Here is a 22,943-nt window from a genome sequence, read left to right on the forward strand (position 1 = left end):
TCACTGCATCCACAGGCTCAGGTCAGTCAGATACAGGGTCAGATACAGGATCAGGTCAGTCAGATACAGGGTCAGGTCAGTCAGATACAGGCTTAGATACAGGCCCAGGTCATTCAGATACAGGCTCAGATACAGGATCAGGTCAGTCAGATACAGGCTCAGATACAGGCTCAGATACAGGTTCAGGTTAATCAGATTCAGGGTCAGATACAGGCTCAGGTCAGTCAGATACAGGCTCAGATACAGGCTCAGGTTAGTCAGATACAGGCTCAGGTCAGTCAGATTCAGGGTCAGGGGCAACAGGATCAGAGACAGACACATGCACTGATCAAGTCCATGCTGGTGCTGTAATGAAGCATAGATTCCCCATGCAATGTGTTCAAGATGACTGCTAAAAAAAGCTAGATATTCAGTTTTATATTAGTATATGAAAGTCTGCTGCATTTCTCTTCATCACATTTTGGCTCTTTCCCCGATATATTCAGGAGGCAGACCGCCTGTGGAAAAAGAAGAATAAACACTGTTCCAGAAACCAGGAAAGATAAAAGCTTTAGTCTGAATGTTAAAATTATATAAATTAAAATGATAAAAACTGCAGCAATAAATCTACTGCAATGGGCAGAAACAGAAGTGCAGAGTCAAGTACACTGAACAAAATGATAAACGCAACACTTTCGTTTTTGCCCCCATTTTTCATGAGCTGAACTCAAAGATCTAAGACTTTTTCTATGAACACAAAAGGCCTATTTCTCTCAAATTTTGTTGACAAATCTGTCTAAATCTGTGTTAGTGAGCCCTTCTCCTTTGCCGAGATAATTCATCCACCTCACAGATGTGGCAGATCAACATCATTATGGAGTTGCATGCCATCATAAAGGGTTAAATGCATTGCAAAGTGATGTTATGAAGGTAATTAAAACACATTTATTCCACAATTTGCTGCACATAGTTTATAACTAATAAATACAGGTCTCATCCAAAGTCTCAGGATGTGGAGTTTGGGTCAGTGTGTGTCCTAAACTGTGCCTGTGGTCACAGCATCTACTCAGTCTCTGTAAGCACAACCCCAGTACTCTGCTCCTCTAGGAAGAAAGCAATGTCATCCACACCTACACAAACTGGAACATGTCAGAAGCATTTTAGACATATTACACCTGATTCCTTGGACAATTAAGGCATCTAACTAACGTATACATTGCTATCGATTACATGTCGCGGTGTGTAATCGCCCATCTTCTCACTTGCTTAAGACAGGTTCAAACACTAACCGACAGAGTCGCGCGTCAGGGACGTCACTTTACTGATTGACTGATTGGAGAGTAGGTTGAGAAGCAGTGGACCAATGGGGACTTTTATCCCGCCCCTAAACTGCATAAAACCCTACGCGTGTTTTGAAAAGTGTTTGGAGTTGGAGTTGAAGTTGAAGGTCGCAAGACTTGAAGACTAGTTTCTGATTCCTGCTACAGCACGACTGTATATCTCTTTCATTCCTGCAACACTTTGGCGATTGGATTCCTTCATCGACTCTGCACCACCAGGGAGGATGAACTTCAGAGGAGAAGACGCGCTACAGCGGCAGGAGGACGCGGACCCTCAGCCCGGATGGACCGGACTATACGACCCCTGGACCGGTGAGTTACTGACTTTTTACCTTTTCCGTAAAGTAACAAGTGCTTTAGTGAGCAAAACTGTGTTAAAAACAGCACTAAACAGGCGGAAACGCCATTAGGAATATCGTTTTGTATGGTTCAACAGTTTTGGGGGAAAAAAGCGATCTGTTCGTTGTTATTTGGCTAATCGTTTTGTTGACATGATAATTATCCTAAGGTTTGTGGGTATAAAGTGGTCTAAAATGGATAAAGTTGGACCTTTTTAAGCCAAATAACTGGCAAAATTAGCAGGTTTACTGAAGTCGAGCTGGAGGAGGAGAAATATTAGCGAAGATTAGCTAGGCGGCTAGTTAGCATAGCTACTGTGGCTAAATAATTGTTTCCCAGTGTTCCGAGTCCACAAAAGTGATGAGAAACCTCGGAGTAAACACTGATAAAGTAAAAAAAACTAACCCTTAATAGACATTAATCTAGTTTAATCTGAAAGTTTTTGTCGCGGGTGAGTTAGCAGTGAGAGAAGTTGGTCATGTGACTGTGTACATTTGCAGCTAAAACGTAAATGGAGAGAATGTATGTAGAGTTATAGGAGGATTACTGTAATATAACTTGTGTACATACTGAGTGATGTTTTTCTGCTGTACTATTAAACTAAAGGTTTGTGCTTCCTATTGTGAGTTGTGCAGATGTTTCTCATTTGTCTTTTGACACAGGGAGACTAGGGGAACAAACACGTCAAGACGAGCTCAACTACAGCGAGCAGAGTGACTCTGAGGATGAGGAAATTGTGTTTATTCTGCAGCAGGATGTGCAAGATGGAGGCGATGAGAATGAGGTCACTGTGAGGAGCTCATCCCCTGTTAGGAGCCCATCCCCACCTGCATGGAGCCCATCCCCACCCATGAGGGTCCTGTTACCTGTATGGGACCTATCACCAGCAAGGAGCCCATCCCCAACCATCAGGAACCCATCCCCACCTGCATGGAGCCCATCCCCACCCATGAGGGTCCTGTTACCTGTATGGGACCTATCACCAGCAAGGAGCCCATCCCCACGTGTATGGAGCCCATCCCCACCTATTAGAAACCCATCCCCACCTATTAGAAACCCATCCCCACCTATTAGAAACCCATCCCCTTTAAGGACCCCAATCCCTATAGTACGTCCCACGCCATCCTACGCCATCCCACCCCTTCCCATTGTTGTGTTGCACGACATGCAGTCTGGTCAGCCTTTCGTTCCAGCGTCCGTGACCTTCCATGTTTGGCGCCAGAGAATAAGTAGAAGGGATGAGGAGGAAGACAGTCGAGTAGTCCCTTCTGGTAAGAACCATCAGAGTAATAAAGGAAGTAAAAATGAACCCTTAATAGACATGAATATGGTTTGGTTGAAGGGTGGTGGGTTTTTTATTTTGGTGGGGGGGTGAGTTTGCAGTGATATAAATGGGTAATGTGACTGTCTACATTTTCCGCTAAAATGTAAATACAGAGAATGTATGTACTGTTATAGGAAGATTACATACTGAGTGATGTTTTTCTGCTGTACTATTAAACTAACGGTTTCTGCTTCCTTTTATGAGTTGTGCAGATGTTTCTCATTACGTTTGCTACGTTCCAGCATATCCTGTTCTAGACCAGGGGAAGAGGTGGAGGGAGGAAGAGGAAGACGATGAATTCTTCCCTTCTAGTAGACGACAGCGTGTGGAACCTGAGTGGGAGATGCAGGTAGTCACAAGGCCCCTCCAATTACCAGTTGAAGTGATTCCTGCACTAAGCAGTGATCTTTGAGCAAACCCCAAAGATCACCCCGTACTCATCATGTGGTAAGTATCAGTGGTAGGTATCTGTGGTAAGTATTTGACCTCTAGTCTTTCGCTTTAGTCTGGTTTTATTTTTCTTACTTTTCTTAGTCTAAATTTGTAGTGAATTTCACTTCCAGACTCCAGCAGTAGTAGCGTTAAACCATTTTCATGACGGACTGAATTTTGGTAAGATAATAGTAGTAGTTATCGCAATTATGTTAGTTTATAATTGTCTGGTTAGTGTTTAATGTATAGGCTTGTTACTTTAGTATGTTGTATATTTAGGAAATATGAATTAGTATTTATTATAGAACTTATAATTAACCAGTTTTCTGTTCATATATGTGTAGGTTATGCATATTGCTGCAAATATTTATGCTGTTGTAAATATGTATATATTAAGTATTTAAGATTTAGGATTTTAAGATTAAGTTGTACAGAAGTAGTGCACTCCCACCCCCAAATGCCCCTAACCCCTGTTTAAAAATATATCTTAAATATAAAAAAATAAATGTAGTTTGTAATAAGTTCATGTTTGCTCTCATTAATAAGCAATAAAAGTTCTTTATTTTTCTTCAACACTCATGTGTCAAGTGTCTCTTATAACACACTATAAGCATTTCTCATTGCTTTCACATATAATTACAATGTAGAAATAAACCTTTCTCCCATTAGCAAATACATTCCTGCCAACAGTCTGAACATGTTAAATCTGTATAATTAATAATCTGCTGTTGCCGTAATGCCTCATAAACTGATAATGGGTTAATCTTAAGGTGGAATTTTACGATTACGTGTTTAACTTCGATCTCACAAGCGACTTTACTGAGTTTACTGATGAGACCCATAAACTAATGCAGTGTGAGGAAGAAACATCCACTCTGAATATGGAGGAAAAGCTATCAGAGAGAGACAGGAGGGTTTTGATTCCTTTCTGTTTATACATTGTAAGAAAGTTTCCTTCATTTATGGTATAATAACCTGTACTGTTAAAGAACAATATTGCTTAATTCTATATCGGCATTTTTCTAGAGCTACAGACATTTCACTGTGAAATACTGACAAAAACCTGTAAAAGTATTTTCTTCTCATAAACAATCATTTCAAAAAAACCAACTTGCTAAAGTGGCATTAAATATAGTTGTCAAGGCAGGGGTGTGTTAAAGGCAGAGAGAGAGTAGCCCGTGTGTGTAAAAGTGTCACCATAATAGTGTCACAATACACAATCAAATACAAAAAGGTGAGCCTGGAGAAGAAGAATGTTGTTGGCAGTGGACAACTTTCTTTAGAAAAATGTTTTCTCCAAAATCCATAGAGGATGGCCCCTGGTCCTGTTGCGGAGGTGTCCATGATGAAGAACATCAGAGTGTCTTAGGATGGGGCCAAGGTGAGGAGTTCAAATGCTATTTTTTAGCTTTATAAACCTGATGAGATAAAATGATCTCCAAACAAAGCTGATATAAAGTACCTCTGACATTTCTAAAAATCCCTCAAATGAAATAAAATAACGACTCGCACGTGATTCCTAGTCATTCATTAAATACAAAACATTAAGTGTGACACTTTTTAAAATCCCTACATCTGTTGAAAAAAAATGCTGTTGACTTTTACCTGCTGATATTTAGTAGGTTGTTTTAAAAGATTTTATAGTACTATACACATGTATGAAGAGCCATACCTTAGGTTTTGCAGTCCCTGCTTTGGCTGTTTGTTGCATAGAAACTACAGCAATGTATTGGTGTAAGATGAGTCAAAGTCAATAGTTTTTTTACAGTATGACACAGATCACAAGATGAGCTAATAACAGTGCTCCAGTCCTGTGAAAGTCAAGTTTAATCTATAAGGCATTTATTCTTTGACACTGAACTTTTTCACTTTTTCTGTTCATGTATTTCAGTTCCATCAGTGACCACTGTAAATACTTGAATGTGGAAGGGGATAGTTGTAAGATTTGATGTTTATTGAATGATTCCAGGGTGAAGATGAAAATACATGAAGTGATGGAACTTCTGTGTACAGTTAACTCAGCATTCAGACATTAATATAAATCGTGACCACAGATATCCTGAGAGACATATCTCAAAGATATTCAAGTACGTGTGACCTCTGTTTTTCCTCAGATTGCAATTTTCAGCTTCCATTCTTCTGGTTTTACATACAGTATAACCCATTTGAAGTGTTGAAGTACTGATTGAGTGTTTTATTAGTCTTTAGTTAGTCTTACATGATTCCAGTTGATAGATTTATAGTTCTTTTTAGGACAGAGGCACCAGCAGGCACAGTCTGTAAAGGCATCTGTACATATTGTGAGGAAATATTGTTTTTACAGGAGACTGCGAGCCAGGCCAAAACTGGGATGTCTGCCTTTACATGCACACGAATATAATACAGTGTTGGCCTGCCCTTTCAGCTATAACAGCTTCAACTATTCTGGGAAGGCTTTTTAGCCTTGTGTTTATGGGAATTTCTGACCATTCCTCAAGGTGCGCATTTGTGAGGTCCGGCACTGATGTTCGACGAAAAGGTCTGGGTCACAGGCTCCGCTCTAATTCGTCCCAGTGCAGGCCAGTCACGTTCCTCCGCACCAAACTCGCTCATCCATGTCTTTACGGACCTTGCTTTGTGCACTTTGTGTAAGGGGCCAAGCCCAGCTCCTGAAAAACAACACCTGAATTCAATGATTTGGAAGGGTGTCCCAAAACCCTTGGTCGACTTTGGGTAGCAGGCTTACTATCGATAGCTAGTAAAATACACCTAGCTGGCTGTAGAATGATCTTCCTCAAACTCTTTACGTTTACTTAGGGCTGCTACTAATACTATTGGACATCGGGAGCACCGGGACATTTCCCGGTGGCCTGACGATTGTTCTGGCCTGCCGCCGCTAGGAATGAATTGACGGACCTCTCCATCTACGAATCGGGGAATCGCGGAGTGAAAATGACATCACGTGACCCAATGTCAGCGAAGCACTGCCTGATTGGCTATTTCCAGAGGCAGGTAATAGGTGTGCTGGACTTGAAGCGGTGCTGCGCGGACCGATCGGTATATGAGGTTTGATACTTTGGTGTCTTCATTTGACAGACGGACACTTTCATGCAAAGCAAATTACAATAGATAAAATCAAAGCAACAAACGAGCAACATGTAAGTGCTGTGCTGTGACAAGTCTCGTTTATTCTAACGCAGTACATGTAGCAACGACAAACTAGCACACTTTTTTTTATAGATGGGGATAGAGTATTTTCTAGTGCCAAATTTCACCGGAGATTTCTTTTTTTTATTAAGTTTAAGCTAAGCAAAACTAACATACAGGCTATACTCTTAGAACAATCTGTGCTTTTATGATTTATGAGATCATCAATGGTAGGGCTGTAATCATGGGGACATATAGTTGATGGCTGCACAAGTAATATGAGTATATATTATTGAATGTGTTTATTTCATATTGCAGAGCAACTAGATGTGGAGAGAGAGAGAGAGATTCAGGGAAAGATGAAAAAGACAGTGAAAGCCTTGATAATCCATTTGATTATTTTGCCCATCCTCAGTCCAAGGATTTTGATTTATTCACTAGTGCTAGTACTAGTTTACTCTTACTGGTCTGTTCTTATGCCATTGAGTGAACATTGTTATCTGTTATTTAGACTGTCATAGCTTTTGTTAAGTTTGTGTTTCTGATACTTTTGATATACTGTACTTGATCACTGGAAATACATAAAATATATGGTTCAATATTTAAACGTGTATCTGTGTAAAAGTGTAAACCAATTTTATATTTGTCTGTGGTGTGGTAATATAGATGGTGTATTCCTAGTGAGTTTTTGAGGGTTCATTTAGGCTTATTTATTCATTTTTAATTGGTCTGGTAGTCTACCTGTTACATCAACTAATAGGGTTAGCCTACAAGATTAGCAGTCTGGTGGATTACATGAACAGGGTGGCGGTGACGGCGGCAGCAGCAAAGGTGGCCTGGGTTGGAGTCAAATTCCCGGCCTGGATTATTGTCCTAGTCCGCCACTGGGATTGACAGAACACAACGAAAGCATGGAAACCTAGAACGTGACAGTCCCTGAACAAACAACAAACAAGCGGTGGGGTATACACAAACAAAAAAAGCAGCCTTTGATGAATCACCTGCCAGCACCCCCTCTGGTGGTCAGGCAGGGAACTGTCCCAGTAGTTCCTGAGAGTGTGTATGGTAAACATGAACAAGGTTGATTAATTACTCAGCTATTATTTTTCATTCCAAGATTAAGTATTGGTAATTATACATATAGAATTTTTAGTCCTCTCATCCAATATTCCATTATAGAAAGCACCATCACAGTTGGCAAATTCACGTCGTTCATACCAATCGTTCAATATTACTGAATCAGTTACACTCTTAATAAATGTTGCTGCCAGTTTCCTGTTTTAAAAATGTGACATATCCAGTCATATGAAACAAAATCACAATAAATTTCAAACGCAGGAATAAATCATCAGGAACATAAGAAGATTTAGAAGCAATATATGTAATGTTAAACCAGAAATTGTAATTCATGTGGATTTGTTGTGTGTTTATATTGTTCATATTTTTACATACTAGAAAGTCAGGAAGTGTCCCGGAAGTGAAATGTCAGAGGTCACACTGGCATTGTGGAGATGCTCTCTTCTGCTGAAGAGGAGGTGTAGTGTCCTGGGTTTAAGGGAGAGGGTTCTCTGTATACCTGGATTACTGGAGCTTAATGAATTATGGGCTACTTCTGGTTTAAATTGTAGGTTGTATTTAGATATGGTGACTTACGTCCAAACATTACATCAGTATAACTCAGGGAAAGATACTGCTTAAGCTGTTTCTCTGTATATTCTGGCATATTTTCTCCAAGGTTGCCTGATTTTTCTTCAGTTGACACATCAGAGCCAGACGTGTGTCCACCTCGGGCAGTTTAATTCTACCTAAATTGACTTGTTTTGCTGTCCTAACAGTAGATACCTTTCCATTAATTCTATCTGCACTCCAGTGTCAGGTTAGTATCATGAAACCATGAAGAAAAAAGAATTTATGAACCTCAGATGATGTCTTCAAAATGTTAATTATGAATTAATTCCACTTTTATCAAAGAAATACAACACACTACCAAACTCGCTCATCCATGTCTTTCTGGACCTTGCTTTGTGCACTGGTGTGCAGTCATGTTGGAACAGGAAGGGGTCATCCCCAAACAGTGGTGTAATGTAACAAAGTAAAATTACTTCGTTACAGTACTTCAGTATTTTTTGAGAGTTTTTGTACTTTACTTGAGTTTTTATATTTCTGTCAACTTTTACTTCACTACTTTTTTGAAACAAATTCTATACTTTTACTCCGATACATTTGCTTTTCGGCATCTTCGTTAGCATATCGTTATTGTTGCTCAAACAGTAGAGTAGTGCGCTAGCAGCACTAAGCTCATGTGTTCAGTTTCATCATGATGAAATGTATAGCTTTAAAGTAAAATAAAGTAATGTTAAAGTAATGTAATTCACTTTGGGTTTACTCTTATCTCTGTGTTAACCCAGACTCTTAATCAGAGTCCTGTATCACTGTGTCCACAGGCTCAGGTCAGTCAGATACAGGCTCAGATACAGGCTCAGTTCAGTCAGATACAGGCTCAGATACAGGCTCAGATACAGGATCAGGGTCAGTCAGATACAGGGACAGACACAGGCTCAGACACAGGCTCAGGTCACTCAGATACAGGGTCAGTTCAGTCAGATACAGGGTCAGGGTCAGTCAGATACAGGGACAGACACAGGCTCAGATACAGGCTCAGGTCAGTCAAATACAGGCTCAGGTCAGTCAGATACAGGCTCAGGTCAGTCAGATACAGGGTCAGATACAGGCTCAGGTCAGTCAGATACAGGGTCAGATACAGGCTCAGGTCAGTCAGATACAGGGTCAGGGTCAGTCAGATACAGGGACAGACACAGGCTCAGGTCAGTCAGATACAGGCTCAGATACAGGCTCAAGTCAGTCAGATACAAGGTCAGGGTCAGTCAGAGACAGGCTCAGGTCAGTCAGATACAGGCTTAGATACAGGCCCAGGTCAGTCAGATACAGGCTCAGGTCAGTCAGATACAGGCTCAGGTCAGTCAGATACAGGCTCAGATACAGTCTTAGGTTAGTCAGATACAGGGTCAGGGTCAGATACAGGCTCAGGTCATTTAGATACAGGCTCAGATACAGGCTCAGATACAGGATCAGGGTCAGTCAGATACAGGGACAGACACAGGCTCAGACACAGGCTCAGGTCACTCAGATACAGGGTCAGTTCAGTCAGATACAGGGTCAGGGTCAGTCAGATACAGGGACAGACACAGGCTCAGATACAGGCTCAGGTCAGTCAAATACAGGCTCAGGTCAGTCAGATACAGGGTCAGATACAGGCTCAGGTCAGTCAGATACAGGGTCAGATACAGGCTCAGGTCAGTCAGATACAGGGTCAGGGTCAGTCAGATACAGGGACAGACACAGGCTCAGGTCAGTCAGATACAGGCTCAGATACAGGCTCAAGTCAGTCAGATACAAGGTCAGGGTCAGTCAGAGACAGGCTCAGGTCAGTCAGATACAGGTTTAGATACAGGCCCAGGTCAGTCAGATACAGGCCCAGGTCAGTCAGATACAGGCTCAGGTCAGTCAGATACAGGCTCAGATACAGGGTCAGGGTCAGATACAGGCTCAGGTCATTTAGATACAGGGTCAGATTCAGGCTCAGTTCAGTCAGATACAGGCTCAGATACAGGCTCAGATACAGGATCAGGGTCAGTCAGATACAGGGACAGACACAGGCTCAGACACAGGCTCAGGTCACTCAGATACAGGGTCAGTTCAGTCAGATACAGGGTCAGGGTCAGTCAGATACAGGGACAGACACAGGCTCAGATACAGGCTCAGGTCAGTCAAATACAGGCTCAGGTCAGTCAGATACAGGCTCAGGTCAGTCAGATACAGGGTCATATACAGGCTCAGGTCAGTCAGATACAGGGTCAGATACAGGCTCAGGTCAGTCAGATACAGGGTCAGGGTCAGTCAGATACAGGGACAGACACAGGCTCAGGTCAGTCAGATACAGGCTCAGATACAGGCTCAAGTCAGTCAGATACAAGGTCAGGGTCAGTCAGAGACAGGCTCAGGTCAGTCAGATACAGGCTTAGATACAGGCCCAGGTCAGTCAGATACAGGCTCAGGTCAGTCAGATACAGGCTCAGGTCAGTCAGATACAGGCTCAGATACAAGCTTAGGTTAGTCAGATACAGGGTCAGGGTCAGATACAGGCTCAGGTCATTTAGATACAGGGTCAGATTCAGGCTCAGTTCAGTCAGATACAGGCTCAGATACAGGCTTAGGTCACTCAGATACAGGCTCAGATATAGGCTCAGGTCAGTCAGATACAAGGTCAGGGTCAGTCAGAGACAGGCTCAGGTCAGTCAGATACAGGCTTAGATACAGGCCCAGGTCATTCAGATACAGGCTCAGATACAGGATCAGGTCAGTCAGATACAGGGTCAGGTCAGTCAGATACAGGGTCAGGTCAGTCAGATATAGGCTCAGATACAGGCTTAGGTTAGTCAGATACATGGTCAGATACAGGCTTAGGTTAGTAAGATACAGGGTCAGATACAGGCTCAGGTCATTCAGATACAGGGTCAGGGTCAGTCAGATACAGGGACAGATACAGGCTCAGGTTAGTCAGATACAGGCTCAGATACAGGCTCAGGTCAGTCAGATACAGGCTCAGATACAGCCTCAGGTCACTCAGATACAGGCTCAGATACAGGCTCAGGTTAGTCAGATACAGGCTCAGGTCATTCAGATACAGGCTCAGATACAGGCTCAAGTCAGTCAGATACAAGGTCAGGGTCAGTCAGAGACAGGCTCAGGTCAGTCAGATACAGGCTTAGATACAGGCTCAGATACAGGCTCAGTTCAGTCAGATACAGGGTCAGGGTCAGTCAGATACAGGGACAGACACAGGCTCAGGTCAGTCAGATACAGGCTCAGATACAGGCTCAGGTCAGTCAGATACAAGGTCAGGTCAGTCAGATACAGGCTCAGGTCAGTCAGATACAGGCTCAGGTCAGTCAGATACAGGGTCAGATACAGGCTTAGGTTAGTCAGATACAGGGTCAGGGTCAGATACAGGCCCAGGTCATTCAGATACAGGCCCAGATACAGGCTCAGGTCAGTCAGATACAGGCTCAGGTCATTCAGATACAGGCTCAGATACAGGCTTAGGTTAGTCAGATACAGGGTCAGATACAGGCTCAGGTCAGTCAGATACAGGCTCAGATACAGGCTTAGGTTAGTCAGATACAGGGTCAGACACAGGCTCAGATACAGGCTCAGGTCAGTCAGATACAGGCTCAGGTCAGTCAGAAACAGGCTCAGATACAGGCTCAGGTCAGTCAGATACAGGGTCAGGGGCAGCAGGATCAGAGACAGACACATGCACTGATCAGGAAATGGCCATGTCCATGCTGGTGCTGTAATGAAGCATAGATTCCCCAGTCAGATACAGGGACAGACACAGGCTCAGGTCAGTCAGATACAGGCTTAGATACAGGCCCAGGTCAGTCAGATACAGGCTCAGGTCAGTCAGATACAGGCTCAGGTCAGTCAGATACAGGCTCAGGTCAGTCAGATACAGGTTCAGATACAGGCTTAGGTTAGTCAGATACAGGGTCAGGGTCAGATACAGGCTCAGGTCATTCAGATACAGGGTCAGATACAGGCTCAGGTCAGTCAGATACAGGCTTAGATACAGGCCCAGGTCATTCAGATACAGGCTCAGATACAGGATCAGGTCAGTCAGATACAGGGTCAGGTCAGTCAGATACAGGCTTAGATACAGGCCCAGGTCATTCAGATACAGGCTCAGATACCGGATCAGGTCAGTCAGATACAGGCTCAGGTCATTCAGATACAGGCTCAGATACAGGCTTAGGTTAGTCAGATACAAGGTCAGGGTCAGTCAGATACAGGGTCAGATACAGGCTTAGGTTAGTAAGATACAGGGTCAGATACAGGCTTAGGTTAGTAAGATACAGGGTCAGATACAGGCTCAGGTCATTCAGATACAGGGTCAGGGTCAGTCAGATACAGGGACAGATACAGGCTCAGGTTAGTCAGATACAGGCTCAGATACAGGCTTAGGTTAGTCAGATACAGGGTCAGACACAGGCTCAGATACAGGCTCAGGTCAGTCAGATACAGGCTCAGGTCAGTCAGATACAGGCTCAGGTCAGTCAGAAACAGGCTCAGATACAGGCTCAGGTCAGTCAGATACAGGGTCAGGGGCAGCAGGATCAGAGACAGACACATGCACTGATCAGGAAATGGCCATGTGCATGCTGGTGCTGTAATGAAGCATAGATTCCCCATGCAATGTTTTCAAGATGACCGTTAATAAAAGCTAGATATTCAGTTTTATATGAGTATATGAAAGTCTGCTGCATTTCTCTTCATCACATTTTTGGCTATTTTTTTTATTTTCAGGAGGCAGACCGCCTGTGGAAAAAGAAGAATAAACACTGTTCCAGAAACCAGGAAAGATGACAAAAGCTTTAGTCTGAATGTTCAGGGCTGCCATTACAGTAGTGTTCTTGCTTATACAAGATGTACTTGTTTGATATATAAAATGCAGTTTTTATTTTTTTTGTATAATATTTTTAAAGTATTTGACTCTGCACTTCTGTTTCTGCCCATTGCAGTAGTTTTATTGCTGCAGTTTTTATAATTCTGTGTTGAGGGCTGTTACTGCTAGTTCTGTCCTATGTTGAAAAAAGAAAGAAATAAAATAAAGTTTTATTAAAGCAGTGAGTGTTACTGAGAGAGAGAGAGAGAGAGAGAGAGAGAGAGCTGTTTATTTATATTATAACAATGGCTTCTTGTCAGAGTCAAGCTCAAAATAAGTCTTTAAATTAGAATTTATTTCTAGACTCTTTATTTTTGTCTGTGTGCTAGAGACAGATCAACATCATTATGGAGTTGCATGCCATCATAAAGGGTTAAATGCATTGCAAAGTGATGTTATTGTTGTGTTGCACGACATGCAGTCTGGTCAGCCTTTCGTTCCAGCGTCCGTGACCTTCCATGTTTGGCGCCAGAGAATAAGTAGAAGGGATGAGGAGGAAGACAATCAAGTAGTCCCTTCTGGTAAGAACCATCAGAGTAATAAATGAAGTAAAAATTAACCCTTAATAGACATGAATATAGTTTGGTTGAAGGGTGTTTTTTTTTTGGTGGGGGTGAGTTTGCAGTGATATAAATGGGTAATGTGACTGTCTACATTTGCAGCTAAAATGTAAATACAGAGAATGTATGTACTGTTATAGGAAGATTACTGTAATATAACTTGTGTACATACTGAGTGATGTTTTTCTGCTGTACAAAACAGATGCTGTACTATTAAACTAACGGTTTCTGCTTCCTTTTATGTAGTTAAAATCAGACTATTTAGTTGACACATACCTGGAGGACAGAGGGAGTATCAAGCAATTCTCCCAGCACATCCACAGAGTCTGTAAAAAATGAGTTTTCTGTGACTCAGAATAATGACTTCAATTACAAATAACATTTTCTATCATACATTTACAAAAACAGCCAAGGTTATTAACTAGTAGGTAAGATTAGGAGAAATACTGTATCGTGTTGAGAGCTTAAAACGGGTAGCCATGTTTTCTAGTGCATTAGCATTAAGCTAACTATTAAGTTAAAATCAAGCATTAATAATAAAAGAGAATATTTTACCATCTACTGACTTTAATGTTTTATTCTGCACAATACAATATTTAGCTGCCAAGCTATATAGCCAGGTTTGTTAGCAGTGTAGCTAATGTTAGACCAGTGTGTCCACTCTGCCGGTTAGTGTTTGAACCTGTCTTAAGCAAGTGAGAAGATTTAATTAATACGTTTAAGGTTTCTTATATGTGTGTCTATTGTAGTATCGTGTCAAACCTCCTGTTATTATGCTAAAGAGTATTTTAATGAACTGGACAAGTGTATCACTGTACAATCATTAGTATCATAGCATATCGTTATTGTTGCTCAAACGGTAGAGGAGTGCGCTAGCAGCACTAAGCTCGTGTGTTCAGTTTCATCATGATGAAATGTATAGCTTTAAAGTAATGTCATTCACTTTGTGTTTATTCTTATCTCTGTGTTAATCAGAGTCCTGTATCACTGCATCCACAGGCTCAGGTCAGTCAGATACAGGGTCAGATACAGGGTCAGATACAGGCTCAGATACAGGTTCAGATACAGGCTCAGATACAGGTTCAGGTTAATCAGATTCAGGGTCAGATACAGGCTCAGGTCAGTCAGATACAGGGTCAGATACAGGCTCAGGTTAGTCAGATACAGGCTCAGGTCAGTCAGATTCAGGGTCAGGGGCAACAGGACCAGAGACAGACACATGCACTGATCAAGTCCATGCTGGTGCTGTAATGAAGCATAGATTCCCCATGCAATGTTTTCAAGATGACCGCTAAAAAAAGCTAGATATTCAGTTTTATATTAGTATATGAAAGTCTGCTGCATTTCTCTTCATCACATTTTGGCTCTTTCCCCGATATATTCAGGAGGCAGACCGCCTGTGGAAAAAGAAGAATAAACACTGTTCCAGAAACCAGGAAAGATAAAAGCTTTAGTCTGAATGTTAAAATTATATAAATTAAAATGATAAAAACTGCAGCAATAAATCTACTGCAATGGGCAGAAACAGAAGTGCAGAGTCAAGTACACTGAACAAAATGATAAACGCAACACTTTCGTTTTTGCCCCCATTTTTCATGAGCTGAACTCAAAGATCTAAGACTTTTTCTATGAACACAAAAGGCCTATTTCTCTCAAATTTTGTTGACAAATCTGTCTAAATCTGTGTTAGTGAGCCCTTCTCCTTTGCCGAGATAATTCATCCACCTCACAGATGTGGCAGATCAACATCATTATGGAGTTGCATGCCATCATAAAGGGTTAAATGCATTGCAAAGTGATGTTATGAAGGTAATTAAAACACATTTATTCCACAATTTGCTGCACATAGTTTATAACTAATAAATACAGGTCTCATCCAAAGTCTCAGGATGTGGAGTTTGGGTCAGTGTGTGTCCTAAACTGTGCCTGTGGTCACAGCATCTACTCAGTCTCTGTAAGCACAACCCCAGTACTCTGCTCCTCTAGGAAGAAAGCAATGTCATCCACACCTACACAAACTGGAACATGTCAGAAGCATTTTAGACATATTACACCTGATTCCTTGGACAATTAAGGCATCTAACTAACGTATACATTGCTATCGATTACATGTCGCGGTGTGTAATCGCCCATCTTCTCACTTGCTTAAGACAGGTTCAAACACTAACCGACAGAGTCGCGCGTCAGGGACGTCACTTTACTGATTGACTGATTGGAGAGTAGGTTGAGAAGCAGTGGACCAATGGGGACTTTTATCCCGCCCCTAAACTGCATAAAACCCTACGCGTGTTTTGAAAAGTGTTTGGAGTTGGAGTTGAAGTTGAAGGTCGCAAGACTTGAAGACTAGTTTCTGATTCCTGCTACAGCACGACTGTATATCTCTTTCATTCCTGCAACACTTTGGCGATTGGATTCCTTCATCGACTCTGCACCACCAGGGAGGATGAACTTCAGAGGAGAAGACGCGCTACAGCGGCAGGAGGACGCGGACCCTCAGCCCGGATGGACCGGACTATACGACCCCTGGACCGGTGAGTTACTGACTTTTTACCTTTTCCGTAAAGTAACAAGTGCTTTAGTGAGCAAAACTGTGTTAAAAACAGCACTAAACAGGCGGAAACGCCATTAGGAATATCGTTTTGTATGGTTCAACAGTTTTGGGGGAAAAAAAGCGATCTGTTCGTTGTTATTTGGCTAATCGTTTTGTTGACATGATAATTATCCTAAGGTTTGTGGGTATAAAGTGGTCTAAAATGGATAAAGTTGGACCTTTTTAAGCCAAATAACTGGCAAAATTAGCAGGTTTACTGAAGTCGAGCTGGAGGAGGAGAAATATTAGCGAAGATTAGCTAGGCGGCTAGTTAGCATAGCTACTGTGGCTAAATAATTGTTTCCCAGTGTTCCGAGTCCACAAAAGTGATGAGAAACCTCGGAGTAAACACTGATAAAGTAAAAAAAACTAACCCTTAATAGACATTAATCTAGTTTAATCTGAAAGTTTTTGTCGCGGGTGAGTTAGCAGTGAGAGAAGTTGGTCATGTGACTGTGTACATTTGCAGCTAAAACGTAAATGGAGAGAATGTATGTAGAGTTATAGGAGGATTACTGTAATATAACTTGTGTACATACTGAGTGATGTTTTTCTGCTGTACTATTAAACTAAAGGTTTGTGCTTCCTATTGTGAGTTGTGCAGATGTTTCTCATTTGTCTTTTGACACAGGGAGACTAGGGGAACAAACACGTCAAGACGAGCTCAACTACAGCGAGCAGAGTGACTCTGAGGATGAGGAAATTGTGTTTATTCTGCAGCAGGATGTGCAAGATGGAGGCGATGAGAATGAGGTCACTGTGAGGAGCTCATCCCCTGTTAGGAGCCCATCCCCACCTGCATGGAGCCCATCCCCACCCATGAGGGTCCTGTTACCTGTATGGGACCTATCACCAGCAAGGAGCCCATCCCCAACCATCAGGAACCCATCCCCACCTGCATGGAGCCCATCCCCACCCATGAGGGTCCTGTTACCTGTATGGGACCTATCACCAGCAAGGAGCCCATCCCCACGTGTATGGAGCCCATCCCCACCTATTAGAAACCCATCCCCACCTATTAGAAACCCATCCCCTTTAAGGACCCCAATCCCTATAGTACGTCCCACGCCATCCTACGCCATCCCACCCCTTCCCATTGTTGTGTTGCACGACATGCAGTCTGGTCAGCCTTTCGTTCCAGCGTCCGTGACCTTCCATGTTTGGCGCCAGAGAATAAGTAGAAGGGATGAGGAGGAAGACAGTCGAGTAGTCCCTTCTGGTAAGAACCATCAGAGTAATAAAGGAAGTAAAAATGAACCCTTAATAGACATGAATATGGTTTGGTTGAAGGGTGGTGGGTTTTTTATTTTGGTGGGGGGGTGAGTTTGCAGTGATATAAATGGGTAATGTGACTGTCTACATTTTCCGCTAAAATGTAAATACAGAGAATGTATGTACTGTTATAGGAAGATTACATACTGAGTGATGTTTTTCTGCTGTACTATTAAACTAACGGTTTCTGCTTCCTTTTATGAGTTGTGCAGATGTTTCTCATTACGTTTGCTACGTTCCAGCATATCCTGTTCTAGACCAGGGGAAGAGGTGGAGGGAGGAAGAGGAAGACGATGAATTCTTCCCTTCTAGTAGACGACAGCGTGTGGAACCTGAGTGGGAGATGCAGGTAGTCACAAGGCCCCTCCAATTACCAGTTGAAGTGATTCCTGCACTAAGCAGTGATCTTTGAGCAAACCCCAAAGATCACCCCGTACTCATCATGTGGTAAGTATCAGTGGTAGGTATCTGTGGTAAGTATTTGACCTCTAGTCTTTCGCTTTAGTCTGGTTTTATTTTTCTTACTTTTCTTAGTCTAAATTTGTAGTGAATTTCACTTCCAGACTCCAGCAGTAGTAGCGTTAAACCATTTTCATGACGGACTGAATTTTGGTAAGATAATAGTAGTAGTTATCGCAATTATGTTAGTTTATAATTGTCTGGTTAGTGTTTAATGTATAGGCTTGTTACTTTAGTATGTTGTATATTTAGGAAATATGAATTAGTATTTATTATAGAACTTATAATTAACCAGTTTTCTGTTCATATATGTGTAGGTTATGCATATTGCTGCAAATATTTATGCTGTTGTAAATATGTATATATTAAGTATTTAAGATTTAGGATTTTAAGATTAAGTTGTACAGAAGTAGTGCACTCCCACCCCCAAATGCCCCTAACCCCTGTTTAAAAATATATCTTAAATATAAAAAAATAAATGTAGTTTGTAATAAGTTCATGTTTGCTCTCATTAATAAGCAATAAAAGTTCTTTATTTTTCTTCAACACTCATGTGTCAAGTGTCTCTTATAACACACTATAAGCATTTCTCATTGCTTTCACATATAATTACAATGTAGAAATAAACCTTTCTCCCATTAGCAAATACATTCCTGCCAACAGTCTGAACATGTTAAATCTGTATAATTAATAATCTGCTGTTGCCGTAATGCCTCATAAACTGATAATGGGTTAATCTTAAGGTGGAATTTTACGATTACGTGTTTAACTTCGATCTCACAAGCGACTTTACTGAGTTTACTGATGAGACCCATAAACTAATGCAGTGTGAGGAAGAAACATCCACTCTGAATATGGAGGAAAAGCTATCAGAGAGAGACAGGAGGGTTTTGATTCCTTTCTGTTTATACATTGTAAGAAAGTTTCCTTCATTTATGGTATAATAACCTGTACTGTTAAAGAACAATATTGCTTAATTCTATATCGGCATTTTTCTAGAGCTACAGACATTTCACTGTGAAATACTGACAAAAACCTGTAAAAGTATTTTCTTCTCATAAACAATCATTTCAAAAAAACCAACTTGCTAAAGTGGCATTAAATATAGTTGTCAAGGCAGGGGTGTGTTAAAGGCAGAGAGAGAGTAGCCCGTGTGTGTAAAAGTGTCACCATAATAGTGTCACAATACACAATCAAATACAAAAAGGTGAGCCTGGAGAAGAAGAATGTTGTTGGCAGTGGACAACTTTCTTTAGAAAAATGTTTTCTCCAAAATCCATAGAGGATGGCCCCTGGTCCTGTTGCGGAGGTGTCCATGATGAAGAACATCAGAGTGTCTTAGGATGGGGCCAAGGTGAGGAGTTCAAATGCTATTTTTTAGCTTTATAAACCTGATGAGATAAAATGATCTCCAAACAAAGCTGATATAAAGTACCTCTGACATTTCTAAAAATCCCTCAAATGAAATAAAATAACGACTCGCACGTGATTCCTAGTCATTCATTAAATACAAAACATTAAGTGTGACACTTTTTAAAATCCCTACATCTGTTGAAAAAAAATGCTGTTGACTTTTACCTGCTGATATTTAGTAGGTTGTTTTAAAAGATTTTATAGTACTATACACATGTATGAAGAGCCATACCTTAGGTTTTGCAGTCCCTGCTTTGGCTGTTTGTTGCATAGAAACTACAGCAATGTATTGGTGTAAGATGAGTCAAAGTCAATAGTTTTTTTACAGTATGACACAGATCACAAGATGAGCTAATAACAGTGCTCCAGTCCTGTGAAAGTCAAGTTTAATCTATAAGGCATTTATTCTTTGACACTGAACTTTTTCACTTTTTCTGTTCATGTATTTCAGTTCCATCAGTGACCACTGTAAATACTTGAATGTGGAAGGGGATAGTTGTAAGATTTGATGTTTATTGAATGATTCCAGGGTGAAGATGAAAATACATGAAGTGATGGAACTTCTGTGTACAGTTAACTCAGCATTCAGACATTAATATAAATCGTGACCACAGATATCCTGAGAGACATATCTCAAAGATATTCAAGTACGTGTGACCTCTGTTTTTCCTCAGATTGCAATTTTCAGCTTCCATTCTTCTGGTTTTACATACAGTATAACCCATTTGAAGTGTTGAAGTACTGATTGAGTGTTTTATTAGTCTTTAGTTAGTCTTACATGATTCCAGTTGATAGATTTATAGTTCTTTTTAGGACAGAGGCACCAGCAGGCACAGTCTGTAAAGGCATCTGTACATATTGTGAGGAAATATTGTTTTTACAGGAGACTGCGAGCCAGGCCAAAACTGGGATGTCTGCCTTTACATGCACACGAATATAATACAGTGTTGGCCTGCCCTTTCAGCTATAACAGCTTCAACTATTCTGGGAAGGCTTTTTAGCCTTGTGTTTATGGGAATTTCTGACCATTCCTCAAGGTGCGCATTTGTGAGGTCCGGCACTGATGTTCGACGAAAAGGTCTGGGTCACAGGCTCCGCTCTAATTCGTCCCAGTGCAGGCCAGTCACGTTCCTCCGCACCAAACTCGCTCATCCATGTCTTTACGGACCTTGCTTTGTGCACTTTGTGTAAGGGGCCAAGCCCAGCTCCTGAAAAACAACACCTGAATTCAATGATTTGGAAGGGTGTCCCAAAACCCTTGGTCGACTTTGGGTAGCAGGCTTACTATCGATAGCTAGTAAAATACACCTAGCTGGCTGTAGAATGATCTTCCTCAAACTCTTTACGTTTACTTAGGGCTGCTACTAATACTATTGGACATCGGGAGCACCGGGACATTTCCCGGTGGCCTGACGATTGTTCTGGCCTGCCGCCGCTAGGAATGAATTGACGGACCTCTCCATCTACGAATCGGGGAATCGCGGAGTGAAAATGACATCACGTGACCCAATGTCAGCGAAGCACTGCCTGATTGGCTATTTCCAGAGGCAGGTAATAGGTGTGCTGGACTTGAAGCGGTGCTGCGCGGACCGATCGGTATATGAGGTTTGATACTTTGGTGTCTTCATTTGACAGACGGACACTTTCATGCAAAGCAAATTACAATAGATAAAATCAAAGCAACAAACGAGCAACATGTAAGTGCTGTGCTGTGACAAGTCTCGTTTATTCTAACGCAGTACATGTAGCAACGACAAACTAGCACACTTTTTTTTATAGATGGGGATAGAGTATTTTCTAGTGCCAAATTTCACCGGAGATTTCTTTTTTTTATTAAGTTTAAGCTAAGCAAAACTAACATACAGGCTATACTCTTAGAACAATCTGTGCTTTTATGATTTATGAGATCATCAATGGTAGGGCTGTAATCATGGGGACATATAGTTGATGGCTGCACAAGTAATATGAGTATATATTATTGAATGTGTTTATTTCATATTGCAGAGCAACTAGATGTGGAGAGAGAGAGAGAGATTCAGGGAAAGATGAAAAAGACAGTGAAAGCCTTGATAATCCATTTGATTATTTTGCCCATCCTCAGTCCAAGGATTTTGATTTATTCACTAGTGCTAGTACTAGTTTACTCTTACTGGTCTGTTCTTATGCCATTGAGTGAACATTGTTATCTGTTATTTAGACTGTCATAGCTTTTGTTAAGTTTGTGTTTCTGATACTTTTGATATACTGTACTTGATCACTGGAAATACATAAAATATATGGTTCAATATTTAAACGTGTATCTGTGTAAAAGTGTAAACCAATTTTATATTTGTCTGTGGTGTGGTAATATAGATGGTGTATTCCTAGTGAGTTTTTGAGGGTTCATTTAGGCTTATTTATTCATTTTTAATTGGTCTGGTAGTCTACCTGTTACATCAACTAATAGGGTTAGCCTACAAGATTAGCAGTCTGGTGGATTACATGAACAGGGTGGCGGTGACGGCGGCAGCAGCAAAGGTGGCCTGGGTTGGAGTCAAATTCCCGGCCTGGATTATTGTCCTAGTCCGCCACTGGGATTGACAGAACACAACGAAAGCATGGAAACCTAGAACGTGACAGTCCCTGAACAAACAACAAACAAGCGGTGGGGTATACACAAACAAAAAAAGCAGCCTTTGATGAATCACCTGCCAGCACCCCCTCTGGTGGTCAGGCAGGGAACTGTCCCAGTAGTTCCTGAGAGTGTGTATGGTAAACATGAACAAGGTTGATTAATTACTCAGCTATTATTTTTCATTCCAAGATTAAGTATTGGTAATTATACATATAGAATTTTTAGTCCTCTCATCCAATATTCCATTATAGAAAGCACCATCACAGTTGGCAAATTCACGTCGTTCATACCAATCGTTCAATATTACTGAATCAGTTACACTCTTAATAAATGTTGCTGCCAGTTTCCTGTTTTAAAAATGTGACATATCCAGTCATATGAAACAAAATCACAATAAATTTCAAACGCAGGAATAAATCATCAGGAACATAAGAAGATTTAGAAGCAATATATGTAATGTTAAACCAGAAATTGTAATTCATGTGGATTTGTTGTGTGTTTATATTGTTCATATTTTTACATACTAGAAAGTCAGGAAGTGTCCCGGAAGTGAAATGTCAGAGGTCACACTGGCATTGTGGAGATGCTCTCTTCTGCTGAAGAGGAGGTGTAGTGTCCTGGGTTTAAGGGAGAGGGTTCTCTGTATACCTGGATTACTGGAGCTTAATGAATTATGGGCTACTTCTGGTTTAAATTGTAGGTTGTATTTAGATATGGTGACTTACGTCCAAACATTACATCAGTATAACTCAGGGAAAGATACTGCTTAAGCTGTTTCTCTGTATATTCTGGCATATTTTCTCCAAGGTTGCCTGATTTTTCTTCAGTTGACACATCAGAGCCAGACGTGTGTCCACCTCGGGCAGTTTAATTCTACCTAAATTGACTTGTTTTGCTGTCCTAACAGTAGATACCTTTCCATTAATTCTATCTGCACTCCAGTGTCAGGTTAGTATCATGAAACCATGAAGA

At 41.3% G+C, this 22,943-nt stretch overlaps 2 protein-coding genes across 2 annotated transcripts; both read left to right on the plus strand.

The window, feature by feature from the left end:
- Positions 1 to 1,336: 1,336 nt before the first annotated feature.
- LOC131362060 (WW domain-binding protein 11-like) lies at positions 1,337 to 3,880 on the plus strand. The gene is made up of 3 exons (XM_058403788.1): positions 1,337 to 1,631; positions 2,321 to 2,929; positions 3,225 to 3,880. Exons 1-3 carry the CDS (start codon positions 1,544 to 1,546, stop codon positions 3,392 to 3,394), a joined length of 867 nt encoding a protein of 288 aa, XP_058259771.1. The 5' UTR covers positions 1,337 to 1,543; the 3' UTR covers positions 3,395 to 3,880.
- Positions 3,881 to 15,859: 11,979 nt separating this feature from the next.
- On the plus strand, positions 15,860 to 18,383 carry LOC131362051 (protein ALEX-like). Its single transcript, XM_058403775.1, has 3 exons — positions 15,860 to 16,154; positions 16,845 to 17,432; positions 17,728 to 18,383. The coding sequence occupies exons 1-3, from the start codon at positions 16,067 to 16,069 to the stop codon at positions 17,895 to 17,897; spliced, it is 846 nt and encodes a 281-aa protein (XP_058259758.1). The 5' UTR covers positions 15,860 to 16,066; the 3' UTR covers positions 17,898 to 18,383.
- The last annotated feature ends 4,560 nt before the right edge of the window (positions 18,384 to 22,943 follow it).

The sequence above is a fragment of the Hemibagrus wyckioides genome, linkage group LG11 (assembly GCF_019097595.1).
Source record: "Hemibagrus wyckioides isolate EC202008001 linkage group LG11, SWU_Hwy_1.0, whole genome shotgun sequence".
NCBI classification, from domain to species: domain Eukaryota; kingdom Metazoa; phylum Chordata; class Actinopteri; order Siluriformes; family Bagridae; genus Hemibagrus; species Hemibagrus wyckioides.

Bases quoted from the DNA above. Each gene is read 5' to 3' on its own strand.
- LOC131362060 (XM_058403788.1), top strand. From the start codon at position 1,544: ATGAACTTCAGAGGAGAAGACGCGCTACAGCGGCAGGAGGACGCGGAC. The intron at 1,632-2,320 runs GTGAGTTACTGA...CTTTTGACACAG, and splicing joins ACTATACGACCCCTGGACCG to GGAGACTAGGGGAACAAACA. The intron at 2,930-3,224 runs GTAAGAACCATC...GCTACGTTCCAG, and splicing joins CAGTCGAGTAGTCCCTTCTG to CATATCCTGTTCTAGACCAG.
- LOC131362051 (XM_058403775.1), top strand. From the start codon at position 16,067: ATGAACTTCAGAGGAGAAGACGCGCTACAGCGGCAGGAGGACGCGGAC. The intron at 16,155-16,844 runs GTGAGTTACTGA...CTTTTGACACAG, and splicing joins ACTATACGACCCCTGGACCG to GGAGACTAGGGGAACAAACA. The intron at 17,433-17,727 runs GTAAGAACCATC...GCTACGTTCCAG, and splicing joins CAGTCGAGTAGTCCCTTCTG to CATATCCTGTTCTAGACCAG.